Below are 13236 nucleotides of genomic sequence, written 5' to 3' on the forward strand. Positions count from 1 at the left end.
CACAGAGAAGAATGATTTTTAAACACTACTCCAAGCAACATGATAGAAGGACAAGCACAGTTAAGAGTTCTGTATTTTACCAGTAGTTTTTCTTTAGACAATGTAACATACCAGACGTGACCATTGTTCCACACTGCTTTTAGCGTTTCTCCACACCAAAAGCCATTTCTTCTCAGCCCAATACCACCACATAATTTGTCTCAGAAAAGTCTTTTCCTACCAAAATACCTGGAATTCCAGTTTCTGCTTCCGGATCAATGCTGCCTCACCACTGCCATTGCTAGAAGGAAAAGAGGTGCCAGTATTAAAAGGTGAACTGGGGAAAGCACGGAGGCATCGATACAGAATATGGTACATATTGAGATGTGGCACCACTCTGCCAGCTCCAGGGCAGCCCCATCCACTGACAGGTAGGCCCCCCAGGATTACATGCTTCCCAAAGATTCTGAATGCCATGGCATTAAAGGACTCTGTGACCTCACAAAAGCTTCAAAGGCCATCCAGGAGTAGGTTGGAAAAATAATTTTTGTATTCAGACATCCTTCTCATCCAATGTTCTCCCCACCCAATACTCATTAGTTAAGTCATGTTTCCCCAAAAATAAGTCTGGGTCTTATTTACTTTTGGGCTCCAAAATCAGGACTAGGGCATATTTTTGGGGTGTGTGTTACTTTTTCCCCATATATGGGAGGCCCACTTCTTGCTCATGGCAGGGTAGGAGGCCATGTGGCAAGTTAGTGCCGCTGCCACAAAGTGGGGAAGAAAAGCTGCCCCACACACCCTGCAGCGCTTTACCTCAGGGTCCCCATGCCCCAACATCTGCCTCGCCTTGTGGCAGTGGCTCTCATGACCCAATCCCGGAGGACCCCATATGGCTGCCAGCCCACTTCTGCTTCCTCAAGGCCGCAATAGAGCAGGAGACCAAGTACTGCAGCCACAGAGAGAGCAGAGGGTGTGGAGCTGCCCCACCTGACCCGCACCAGCTTACCTAAAGGCCCCCATGGCCAGATCATCCACACCCGAACACCTGCCACCCACACACTGCTTGGTCTTCTGCTCTGTTGCAGCCACAAGCAAGCAGAAGAAGTGGACCGGTGGCCATGTCGGCTCCTGCAGCACATGGCTCCCAGTGTCACCACTGCAATGGTGGCACTGGGAACCATGTGCTGCAGGTGTTGGGACATGGATGCCTGGTTGCGGGGGCCCTGAGGTAACCAGTGCGGGGCGCATGGGGCAACTCCATCACTCCCTGCCTCTCCTTGTGGCCGTGGCTCTGGCTGCACAGGCTCTTAAGTAGGACTTATTTGGGGGTAGGGCTTATATTAGGCACACACGTAAAACATGTCATTTTTGAATAGGTCTTATTTTTGGGGAAACGGTATTATATCTCTATCTCTCTTTATCTATCTATCTATCTATCTATCTATCTATCTATCGCTCACACACACATACTTGCTGACACTTTATTTAAACTATATTTTCATATCAGTGATTGCATGACCTCTGCTGATGCCATACGTTAAATAAATACATAGAAGCCACTTTCAAGGACCACTCCCTTCTCAGAGATATGGTTTTAAAAGACAGAGGCAACCTTTTCTCTACAGTATTGCATACCTAAATTGCCATTCTTTCTTTCCCCTTAGAACCGCCACAAACGTTCAGGCCTCAAAAGACCTTTTGACAGTCAAACTAGTATAAAATCAAAATACATATAAAGTACCAAGAAACTCCCAAAGCAGAAGGCAACTACTATAGAAAGAACAAAAATAATGAGATGTCCCATCCTAAAGCTTCACTGAACTAGAACGCTAGACCAGGTTGTGATATTATGTTTAGATTAAAAGTACAATAAGTTAATGTGAGCTTCTAATGTCACAATATTAACTAAAGTAGAGGGCAGAGAGTAAAATTATTTTATGTGGAGACTGTTTGTTTGTTTGTTTGTTCATTCAGTCTATAGGCTTCCTGAGCCCCAAAAACTTTGGTCAACTTATAATTAAAAAGTAAAAAAAGACATATAATTTTTTTAAAAAAATCTAAATTAACAGAAACTCAACCATTTCCTTGTCCCAAAGCCTGGGAGAATAAACAGATTTGCTTTTCAACTGTCATCAGAGTGGGAGCCATGTTGATTTCTCAGAGGAATCATTGTACAGGCAGGCACCGTGACAAAGAAGACACCAGAAGAAACTCAAATCAAGGAGACCTGGGACCCACTCTGCTTGATCTCAACAGAAGGACAGAAACAACAAAAAGAGGCAGTTCCCCAGATAAAAATACCTTATGCCATGAAGCACATAAATGCAGAGATATCAAGACAGTGGCATATGATTTTAATACTCTCATAAATGGTGTATGTTAAAATTAAATCCAACCAAAGCAAAAATAGTTGGCATTCTGTTATTATCTTTTCCTGCATGAACTTCCATCTTCCAAAGAAGTTTCCACTATTCCTGGGAAGAGCAGAGACTTTTTAGTTGCGGCTCTATGATGGTGAAGGAGGCCTTTCCAAATTCTATTTCTTGATCTTTGGGAAAAACCTGTCTAGTCATGTTGTTCTCTACATGGTTTGAGGGCAAGTTTGCCTCACAAAGTTATTTTGAGGATAAAATCCAGGAAGGTGGAATCACTCAATCTTTAAATTCTTAAGAGCAATATTTCTCAATGTTGGCATTTCACGATGTGTGGACTTCAACTCCCAGAATTCCCCCAGCAGCTTGCCAGCTGGGGAATTCTGGGAATTGAAGTCCACATGTCTTAAATTTGCCAAGATTGAGAAACATTGCTTAGAGAGGAGATATAGAAATGTAATATACACAGTATATGAGACCCATCTTACCCCTTTAACTGTTTAAAGTAGTTACTTAGTAGTTACTGTAGCTACTTACTGATGTACTAGAAAAAAGTGGAGTTTTCATTTTGAGCATTCATCCACTGGCCTACCATTGTTCCCACATGGATGCAAATTCCAGACTCCAGATCAGAATGGATCTTTTTTTAATTACTTCCCATGCCAATCATCATACTGGCAATCCCATTGGGTTTTCAGTATTATTTCCAATTCTTTGTTTTTAATGGCACATTACTATTTGAAAACTGTTCTGAGTGGGTAGTAGATTCATATCTGATACAAGGGCCAGCCAATCAGATAGTCTTCTGAGAAAAAGCAAATGGGAAATTTGTCCTTTACATTTTGAGTTGGTTACAAGGTGGACAGGAAAAAAAGAAAGAAAACTGATGCTAAAATAAGACTATCTGTTTAAAAATAAAGACTCAATCTTTCACAAAGAACTTTCCAATGCAAAATCTCAGCTTTTCTCATAGGTATGACATCACCCACCTAGGCATTCTTTCCCAAAATATTAAGTATGGATAGTCCTTGCTTAACAATGGTAATCAGGACTAGTATTTCCATTACTACATGATGCTGTTGTAAAATGCAATGTCATAGGAGCATGCTGCTTATCAAAGGTAGTTCTAGAAGTTACCAGTTACCACTAAGTCAATCATCCTAAGTCATTATGCAACCACCTCACATGATGGCCACTTCTGATTTCCTGCCATCTTCCCCATTGGCTTTGCTTGTGGGAAGCCAGCAGGGAAGATCACAAATTGCAATCATATGATCACAGAATGCTGTGATAATCAGAAATCGGGGGCCAGTTGTCTACTATCTGGATAGGCAGATGGTAGGCACCACGTGATCCTGGGAGTGCTGGAACTTTAAGAAACAGTTGTGCCACTTGTTTGTAAGTTCAAACAGTCACTGAACAAGTGGTTGTTAAAAAGGGCTAACTTAATACAAAGGCTGAGTAGGCCTATCAAATGCAGTCTGAAAAAATCTGGGCACTAAAACAGCACCAAAAGGTTAGAAAAAACCCTAACACTTTGCTGCCCATTACATCATTTGCTTTTGTATACACAGTGTATGACAGGGTTAGACTCTGCTACCATCAACAAATTTAAACATCCATTCCCACCATGTCCTTGTTATTATCTTTCTTACCTTCCAGGTGAAGATGCAGTTGAGGATTCCATGATGCTGGGGGGAGAAACCAGTACAAAAAAATCAAATCATGAATATTAAAAAGGCTTTTTGAATGCTAAATCAGCTCCTAGTGAAATAAATTACTAGATTCCTCTATTTTTAATCACAAATATCCATTGCTCCTTTTTCGAGCAGGCCACACCTATAAGGCTCCACGTTATACTAATGTAAGCATAGGTCTATATTATTACATTTGGGATGCAGAAATCCTACAGACCACTAGATGATAACAATGTAATGTGTAACATTATGTTCAGAGCCTGGGAGATTCATTTCATGCATGTAAAAAGACTAAGCTTAGCTGCTAAGATTGTGACCTTGAGTTTTTTTCCCTTTGCTCATCATTTAAAAGTACAGGTAGTTCTCGACTTACAACCATACGTTTAAGGACCACTCAGTTACAATGGCACTGAAAAAAGTGACTTATGACTCTCTTTTTTTTTACATCACCATTGCAGCATCCTCATAGTCACTTGGATTAAAATTCAAACGCTTGGCAACTGACATGTTGCAGAGTCCCAAGATCATGTGATAACCTTTTGTGACTTTCTGAGAAGCCAAGTCAATAGGAAAGCCAGATTCACTTAACAACAGTATTACTAACTTAACAATTGCAGTGATTCCCTTAAAACTGTGGCAAGAAACATCATAAAACGGGGAAAAACTCACAATAACTGTCTTGCTTAGTAGAAGAAATTTGGGGCTCAGTTGTGGTTGTAAATCAAGGATTACCTGTACATCCCACGAAGGCCATCAGTAAAAAGTTTGTATGCCTTTCTTTATAAGTCAAGAGAGAGAATGTGTTTAAAGAAAAGTTCAGCATTTTAAAAAAGGATTTTAAAAAAAGAGCATTTTTCTTTGTAAGATCAAAGAATTTGAAAGAATATAGTGAATTTTGCTAATAAAAAATGGTGATAGTTCACAAAGATTATTAACGTCAGTGTTCCAAATAATACACCCATAGAAAGCAGAACTCTGAAGCAGGTGGATTCTTCAAAGAACAATTTATTGGATACATCACATTGGCACAACTGGTAAAAACCAAGTCTGAAAGCTTCTGTGGTTTTCACCCAGTGAAAACTGAAAGTTCCCCCTTTCCCACAAGTCATCCGTCACAAGGTCCACTAGAGCTGCTGGCTGGTTGCTTGGTTACTCTACTCCTCCTCCTCCTCCTCCTTCCAGCCATCTGTTGAAATGTCCCGGGTTCCCACAGAAGAACTTTTTGTTTTGGATAAATCCCCAACTATCTATTTTCCTCTTCCCTCCCATCCAATTAGGACTATTAGGTGCAAAAAGAAATACGTACTATTTCCATAGCAAGGAAGATAAAGCAGGAATGGTTAAATTGATTCATGTTATTCGAAGAGGAGTATTTAAATACATTTTTCAGTTGGATATCACTTCTGGATTTTGTGCTCGTGAAAAAAAGAAATGAAACTTTGACTTCGGTTTTGTCAATTAGATAAGATTTGTGATTATAGAAATGGCTAGTTATATGTTGTACTGTGTAAAAACAAAAAGGTGAGGCTGGAATGTTTTTAACTTGTACTGTGCTAAAATGAGTCAGAAGTCAATGCCTTTTTTTTCTTTTTTCCCTTATATCTCACACTTTCTTTTCCACTCTCTGTCTTCTTCCCCTACTTTCCTATTTCTATTTTTCTTTATATTTTATAAGAGGGGTGAGAGGGAGGGAGAGGGAGAGCGAGGGAGGGAGAGAGAGCGCAATAAAAGTGAAAGTATTCCCATTAGTGAAAATTTGGTAACTTTTAATTGCATAATGTGAAAAGGCACCCTGGAAAGATCTTGCTTTCTGTAGAATTAGCTGCCAAAAGCTTGATAATATGTGGGAAATTCCTTTAACTCTCTTTTGCCAGAGAGGATCATCTGGTATTTTGCAGTCCAGTTTACTGCAGAGTGTGAGTTTTGGTGTGTGGTTAAACATACCAAGCTTAGGCTGGGAGACTTTGGGGCCAGTCCCTCTCTCTCAGGCTCAGCCCTAGGAAGAAGGAAATAGCAACTCACTTTTGAAAATATTGCCAAGGAAACTACAGGGACACATCTAGGCAGTTGCCAGGAGTCAAGATGAACTCAAAGGCACAGGAGAGAAATTAGTAGCAGGAGTAATTATTAGCAGCCCAATCCAAACACTGAACAGAGATCGAAGAATTGCTGTTCTGTTCTCATTAGTTTCACATTGTTTTTACCATGTCTCCAAATGTATTTTGAATTTCCCTTATCTCTCTCTCTATATAAAAGTGAAATACCACTCATGCATCTTCACAAAATCTCCAGAACCGTAAAGCCTACAAATTTGAAATTTGGCACATACAGGTGAAACTCGAAAAAATTAGAATATCATGCAAAAGTTCATTTATTTCAGTAATGCAACTTAAAAGGTGAAACGAATATATGAGATAGACTCATTACATGCAAGATAGTTCAAGCCATGATTTGTCATAATTGTGATGATTATGGCTTACAGCTCATGAAAAACCCCAAATCTACAATCTCAGAAAATTAGAATATTGTGAAAAGGTGCAATATTCTAGGCTCAAAGTGTCCCACTCTAATCAGCTAATTAAGCCATAACACCTGCTATTCCTCTTGTCAAGCCGCTCCTAAACAACAAACAACATCAGAAGCGTCTTACCTGGGCTAAAGAAAAACAGACCTGGTCTGTTGCTCAGTGGTCCAAAGTCCTCTTTTCTGATGAGAGCAACTTTTGCATCTCATTTGGAAACAAAGGACCCAGAGTATGGAGGAAGAATGGAGAGGCACACACTGCAAGATACTTGAAGTCCAGTGTGAAGTTTCTACAGTTGTGTTGATTTGGGGAGCCATGTCATCTGCTAGTGTTGGTCCACTGTGCTTCATTAAGTCCAGGGTCAACGCAGCCATCTACCAGGAGATTTTGGAGCACTTCATGCTTCCTTCCAGAGATGAGCTTTATGGGGATGCTGACTTCATTTTCCAGCAGGACTTGGCACCTGCCCACACTGCCAAAAGCACCAAAACCTGGTTCAATGACCGAGGGATTACTGTGCTTGATTGGCCAGCAAACTCACCTGACCTGAACCCCATAAAGAATCTATGGGGCATTGCTAAGAGAAAGATGAGAGACATGAGACCGAACAATGCAGAAGAGCTGAAGGCCCCTATTGAAGCATCCTTCCATAACACCTCAGCAGTGCCACAGGCTGATAGCTTCCATGCCAAGCCGCATTGAGGCAGTAATTACTGCAAAAGGGGCCCAAACCAAGTACTGAGTACATATGCATGTTTATACTTTTCAGAGATCCTATATTGTTCTATGTACAATCCTTGTTTTATTGATTGCATGTAATATTCTAATTTTCTGAGATTGTGGGTGTGGGGTTTTCATGAGCTGAAGCCATAATCATCACAATTATGACAAATCACGGCTTGAACTATCTTGTTTTGCATGTAAAGAGTCTATCTCATATATTAGTTTCACCTTTTAAGTTGCATTACTGAAATAAATGAACTTTTGCACAATATTCTAATTTTTCGAGTTTCACCTGTATGTTCCTCTTGGCCTCTAGCTGCTCACTAAGAAAGGATTTTTCAAAATGACAATCAGATCATTAGTATTTCTTATAGAATTTTTAAGGCTCTGGTGCTAAAGAGTTAGATATTCTGCTCTCCACCTGAAAAATGCTCTGATGCTAAGGAGTTAAACTGAGGGAAAGAAAGGGATAAGATAGGAAAGACCTCTGTGGGGCAAATCTGAGGGAGAGAAGAGATAGGAGAGGCCTATCATAACTACTCATTTATTTTCAAGCTATGTGCCCATTTATCAAGTCCAATCAAATAGTTTCATAGCAGAGCATGGGTATTCAGCTAGTACATATATATTCATACATGTTTCTCCTTAGATCTGCCTCTTCTCTATAATTTTTGGAGCTAAGAGAGTTAATTGAAGTTATTTAGGTGGCCCAAAAGAAAATCAGCTTCAGATTAATAGAAATTGAACAATCCAACAGAAATCCAGTGAAGTGAAGAAGTTGTGAAAATTGACATATTCACCCTTTTAATTTCCACCATGAAAATTCCTGCGTAGTGATAAACCAGATATTCCCTTTATTCAAATTTGATTTGTTGGTTGATAATGCTCAAAGCAGAAGTTCAAACATTAATCAAGTTTTTACAGTCCACTAAAATCTATCACAGCAATTCCTGAAAAAGGCAATGTAACTCCTGTTCAGATTAATTTTGAAGCTAAGATGTTGCTAGAACAAATCTTTACAGAAGGATTTCAACTGTGGGAGGATTCTAACAGATGTTCTTGTATATAATATCTGTTCCTTTACTTAAGATGACTTTATAAGCTCTAGGTATATATTACTAAATGAACCAGGATCCTAGCATAAGTGAATCCTGGAGAATATTTTTGGCCCAGAAAGACTGCCATAAGAGATTTTGAGGAGTTTTGTGAAGCAGGGAGAATGAATCATTGAATCTAATCATTTGGGGGGGACGGGACTCAGGAGAGCTTTAATCCTTTCTCATTAATTTAGCAGCTGTCCCAGAATGTGGCTGAGATCTACAGATGGATACCAATTAATTCTGTATAAAATAACGTCACTGAAGACTTCAGTTCCCACCAACACCAGCAACTTTGATAATTATTAAGGGATTGTAGGAGCTGGAAACCAAAACTTTTACAAGGTTGACTATTGTTGCCCAGTGCTCACTTATCTTGAGCAATTAATTCGCTCGTCTTTCTTTCTTTTGTTTTGTTTAGAGCATGGGTGTCTAATCTTGGCAACTTCCCTGGCTGGGAAATTCGAGAGTTTTAAAGTTGCCAAGGTTGGGCATCCCTTTAGAGAGTTAACATAAATTGTAAAATAGGGGAACCTTTATTATCATCCCAATCTACAACATTATAAGAGACTCTGACAGTTCCCTGCATTACATTTTTTACTATGTACTTAGTTTGATGGGATTTGTAATCTATAAAAAATGAATTTCATTCCATTTCTCCTTCACATTTCTTATTATAAATTACAAGGGAAGGGTTCTCCAAAATAGCTCTAAATACTTCCTTTTTATTGTAATTCAATACAAAAGGTTTGCAGGAACTCTTAAATAGTAGCTTCCAGAGATAGAAATAATTCTAATTTGTAATGTATCATTAATTATTATTAGTATTTCTTCTAACTAGCAAACATTTTCAATTTAAATAGGTTTGAAATGCATAGCAAAAATCCATAAAGAAGAAAAATAAACTGAACTGCAAATCCTAAAATCATTAATCAGTCCCACCTCTCATATGGGTTGGCTTGGAAGAATGTACTTCAAACACTTTGGAGAGGCAATGGGATTGCCAATATGATAGTCATTTTCTTTAAAAAAAAACAAACAATCAGGGAACTCAACTGACCCTTTTTAAAAAAGAAAGAATTTAGTGGTTTAAGATTTCAGGCTATTTCTACCTAATTCAGTATTAACAATTGCAGAAAGCTGGAAGCTAAGGCTAATAGTGAAAAAGACCTTTTCATGATGAATAAAAGAATTCAGGATAGAGAAAAGCATAAAATTGTGACATTTTTTTCTTGTGGATAAATAGTGAGTTGGTGTGGGAAAGTAGAGGAAAAGGCAATTACTTTTTGCTCCAGTGCTTTTCCTAACTTAACTCTTCCTAAGACCTAGTTTTTATCCTCAGCAATCACATTAGATCTCTGACTATAGATGTTAGAAAGATTTACGAAGGTACCTTATGCTGTGTCAGGCTTGGTTTATCAAGCTTAGTACCGTTAATACTGCATATAGGCTTTCCCCCACAGGCATCCAGCTGCTGCACAAACATGCTCTGGCAACACTTTGTCATTGTGACCCTTGACATTTCCTTCATCTTCTCTCCACCAGCGCCTCAACTTATTCTCGGTTTCCCTGTTATTCTGGCACCAACTAAGGGCATCCTTCTAACTTCAGCAACTTTAAGATGTGTGAATTTCAACTCCCAGAATTCCCCAGCCAGCCATGCTTGAGAAGCCCATATATCTTAAAGTTGTCCAGGTTGAGAAACACTGTTTCAGAGGACTAAATATATTAAGAAGTGAGGAGGAATATTTTGCCTCACAGGAAAATTGTATCAAGAGCTCAACAACATCGCAGGCAATGGTCCCACTATACCGACTTGGAAAAACCTAGGATTGTATTGTTGATAATAGTCAATAAGTTATCTCCGGTCTTGGAGAATCACTACAAATGCAGTATAGTTCACACTGAAGCTTGAAGAATCAACAGCCTACTTCATTCATATATATTTTAAAAACTCCCTTTTTATGACCCTGTAATCCCTATATGTCTACCCATACTGCATTTATCTATTTATCTATCATCTATCTATTGTGTGTGTGTATTTATAGTGTGTATATATATATATATTGTGTGTGTGTGTGTGTGTGTGTGTGTGTGTGTGTGTATATCTTCTCTATATATCTTCTATATATTGTGAATATATATCTTCTGTATGTCTGTGTTTGTGTGTGTGTATGTATGTATGTATGTATGTATATGTATGTATACATACATACATACATATCCAGAAGGTTATGAAAGTTTTTAATCTCCAGTGTCTAAAAATAACAATAAAAGAGGTTTCGCTCCTCCTAAATGAGATTGCCAATAAAAATACCCTTAATAACTATAAAGATTGGATTGATAAAAACTAGACTGGAATTCTGCTGTGCTCCAAAGTGCCCTCCCTATTCTTTCTGTGCTGTGAATCCCTTTGCCTGAATCAGAGGTTTCTTTTCTGATTCTACTTATAAATCTCAGGATTTGAGTAAAAAGCTCAGCAGATTCTACATGTCTGAAATCTGCCCATTTCGGTCTTAGATGGCAGACTTCGCAACAGCGCAACCAATTTTGTCGTTAGTAGTCTTTAAAAAAACATGACCTCGGAAGACTAAGAGTGTGGATTAAACGCATGAAGGTTTGGTAATAGCAGTGCTGTCCACTTTAGGCATCTGTGGTTATCCCAAGATGGACAGGGCATTAGAGATTAACATGAATAAAATCTCAGAGGCACACACTCACACACACACACATATATGGAAAGAATGTTCTCTGTAACTTACAACTTGTGTCTCGGAGATGACTGCACTAAAATAGGCTCCAACTGCAACTGAAAGTGGGGGAAAAGAAAGATATTTAAGAATATTTTGCAAAATAGTTTTCTTGCACCTTTAAGTATGGCCCAGCAATTTGAACTCTGACTCCGAAAGTGCCTCTGTTCTAAATCACTGAACTCCACTCCTCTTTGGAGCAAGAAGTCCTTTCTTAATTCTCTTTCTTTTTTGTTCCTGTGTTACAAAGCTCCAGAATCCATTATTGCTTCTGTGCTCAGCCACTTTTGACGCACACTAAAAACATGTTTCAAACATTTGTATTCCAGAGTTTGCTATGGAATGCAAACAAAGCTAACTGATCACACAACAGAATGATATCCAATCCCAGAAAAAGTCAGGCTCCCTTTTTACTTACCCTCGTTCTATAGTATCCAGTAATCCCAGTTCTCAAATCTCAAATCTCGAAGTTAGATCCTGCCCTCCCTCCCATTTTCCCCCCTCTTTCTCTCCCTTCCCTTCTTTCTCTCTCTCAGTTCTGACGTTGCCTTCAAATTGCAGCTGGCTCAGTGGGAGGGCAGTGGATGGTCCCTCCTCCTCCTCTCCCACCAAAACCGGCACCGCATTCTCTCTTGCTTAATCAGCTTTGTCTGTCTTAAGTCTCCAGGTCTTGTGGCTGCCTTAGAGTCTTCTTTATGGAGACTTTGAAGTTTGCATATATAAAGGTGTACTGTAGGCTCTGCCGGTAGGCACATGTTTCTCTACACCCTGTTTGAATATTCTTAAAAGTAAGAGAGAAAGTGGGTAAGTGAGTGATTAGCTTCAGAAATCCACGTGGGTACATTTTATTTAGATAATTAATATCCCTGGTTGTGCAAAAGATCTTACTTATGCAAATAGTGGGGGAAAACAATTGCAGGCATATGTTCAGTCACCTACATGTGAGCATATTAATTGCCTTTCTCTATGAAGGTGCATAAGAGTATTGAGGCCCAAAAAGGGATTTAATTTGCACACACAACCAGATGTAGAAATTATGTGCAAATGAGCATGTGTGAACTCAAAGCATCATACAGTTGTTAAGCATCATGATACAGATATAAGCAGCTTTGCATAATTGGCAATTCAGTGGTTTGGATTCAGATTGAATTTTTACACAGCCAGGCTGGCACAACTCAATAGCCTAGTTTGTTTTTTCTATAGAAGTTTTTGCAGACTTGGGAAAATACTACATGCTGGGTCAAGAAATCTAGCTGGCTGCAATGGAAGGGAGGAATTCCTGAAAAAACAGGGGCCTCTTCTGTGACAAGAATTCTGCTCCTACAAAGAATTTCCATTCAGTTTTCAGACTTCCTCCCCAGCTCTATAGCTGACCTAATTCAGCATCTCCTTTAGAGGATGCTCTAAATATGACTGACTATTTTGGCAAAATAACAGAATAATACAGTTGGAGGGAACCTTGGAGGTCTTCTAGTTTAGCCCCCTACTCAAATGGCTGTTCAATCTCTTCTTAAAAACCTCCAATGTTGGAGCATCCACAACTTCTGGAGGCAAGTTGTTCCAATTGTTTTAACTGTCAGAAAATTTCTCCTTAGTTCTAAGTTGGTTCTCGATTAATTTCCATCTGTTGCTCCTTATACTGCCTTCAGGAGCTTTGGAGAATAGCTTGACACCCTTTTCTTTGTGGCAACTCCCGAGATATTGGAACACTGCTATCATGTCACCCCTAGTCCTTCTTTTCATTAAAGTAGACATACCCAATTCCTACAACTGTTCTTCATATGTTTTAGCCTCCAGTCTAATCGTTAACTGTGTTGCTCTTCTCTGTACTCTTTCTAGAATCTGAACATCTTTTTATATCATGGCAACCAAAACTGGATGCAATATTCCAAGTGTGGTCTTACCAAGACCTTATAAAGTAGTATTAACACTTCACATGATCTTGATTATATCCCCCTGTTAGCTTTTTTGGCAGCTGCAGCATGGAGTGTGGAAAGGGCCTTAGCCGAAAGGCTCACCTTATTACCCATCAAAGGATCCACACAGGGGAGAAGCCATATAAATGCATGGAGTGTGGAAAGGGCTTCAGAG

General features: G+C 39.2%; 1 protein-coding gene across 1 annotated transcript in view; it reads right to left on the reverse strand.

Annotated features, from left to right (window-relative positions):
- TULP2 (TUB like protein 2) overlaps positions 1 to 11680 on the reverse strand; it is a 44132-nt gene extending 32452 nt beyond the window's left edge. The window contains exons 1-4 of the mRNA XM_032236903.1: positions 11564 to 11680; positions 11158 to 11204; positions 4010 to 4045; positions 229 to 280 (exon numbers count right to left, since the gene is read on the reverse strand). Coding sequence (XP_032092794.1) covers positions 229 to 280; positions 4010 to 4041 — 84 coding nt within the window. The 5' untranslated portion in view covers positions 4042 to 4045; positions 11158 to 11204; positions 11564 to 11680. The remainder of the gene's footprint in view (positions 1 to 228; positions 281 to 4009; positions 4046 to 11157; positions 11205 to 11563) is intronic.
- Positions 11681 to 13236: the final 1556 nt, after the last annotated feature.

The sequence above is a fragment of the Thamnophis elegans genome, chromosome Z (genome assembly GCF_009769535.1).
Source record: "Thamnophis elegans isolate rThaEle1 chromosome Z, rThaEle1.pri, whole genome shotgun sequence".
Classification (NCBI taxonomy): domain Eukaryota; kingdom Metazoa; phylum Chordata; class Lepidosauria; order Squamata; family Colubridae; genus Thamnophis; species Thamnophis elegans.